Here is a 359-nt window from a genome sequence, read left to right as displayed (position 1 = left end):
GCGCCGGAGTCCGACTCCCGACCCACTCCCGGATGCCGACCCCCGACGCGCGCCCAGCGGCCTCAGAGCCGGACAGAAGGAAGGCACAGACGCACCGCTGGAAGTTGGCGCTCCCAGTCCCTCTCGCGCGCTCCCACCGCGGCGCCTGCGCCAAGGGGCCGACCGCGCGGGCCCGTCTCCGATGACGTGGCAAGGCGGGGGCGGAGCCAAGGTCGGCGGCGGGAGGGTGGGGGAGGAAGAGCGAGGTGAGCGCGGACGTCAGAGTGGAGAGCGGAAGGTCAGGGAGGCTCGGAGCGGAAGTGAGACCAGGGAGTCTGTCCGCCATTGTGGACCCGAGAAGTGAAGAGCGAGAGGGGAAG

General features: G+C 71.6%; 1 protein-coding gene across 1 annotated transcript in view; it reads right to left on the bottom strand.

The window, feature by feature from the left end:
• TTPA (tocopherol (alpha) transfer protein) overlaps positions 1 to 325 on the bottom strand; it is a 66735-nt gene extending 66410 nt beyond the window's left edge. Inside the window, exon 1 of the mRNA XM_010844615.1 lies at positions 27 to 325. Coding sequence (XP_010842917.1) covers positions 27 to 325 — 299 coding nt within the window. The remainder of the gene's footprint in view (positions 1 to 26) is intronic.
• Positions 326 to 359: the final 34 nt, after the last annotated feature.

The sequence above is a fragment of the Bison bison genome, unplaced genomic scaffold (assembly GCF_000754665.1).
Source record: "Bison bison bison isolate TAMUID 2011002044 unplaced genomic scaffold, Bison_UMD1.0 scf7180017864203, whole genome shotgun sequence".
Lineage (NCBI taxonomy): Eukaryota > Metazoa > Chordata > Mammalia > Artiodactyla > Bovidae > Bison > Bison bison.
Note: the sequence above shows the minus strand (reverse complement) of the source record. Positions and strands in the feature narration are given on the sequence as shown.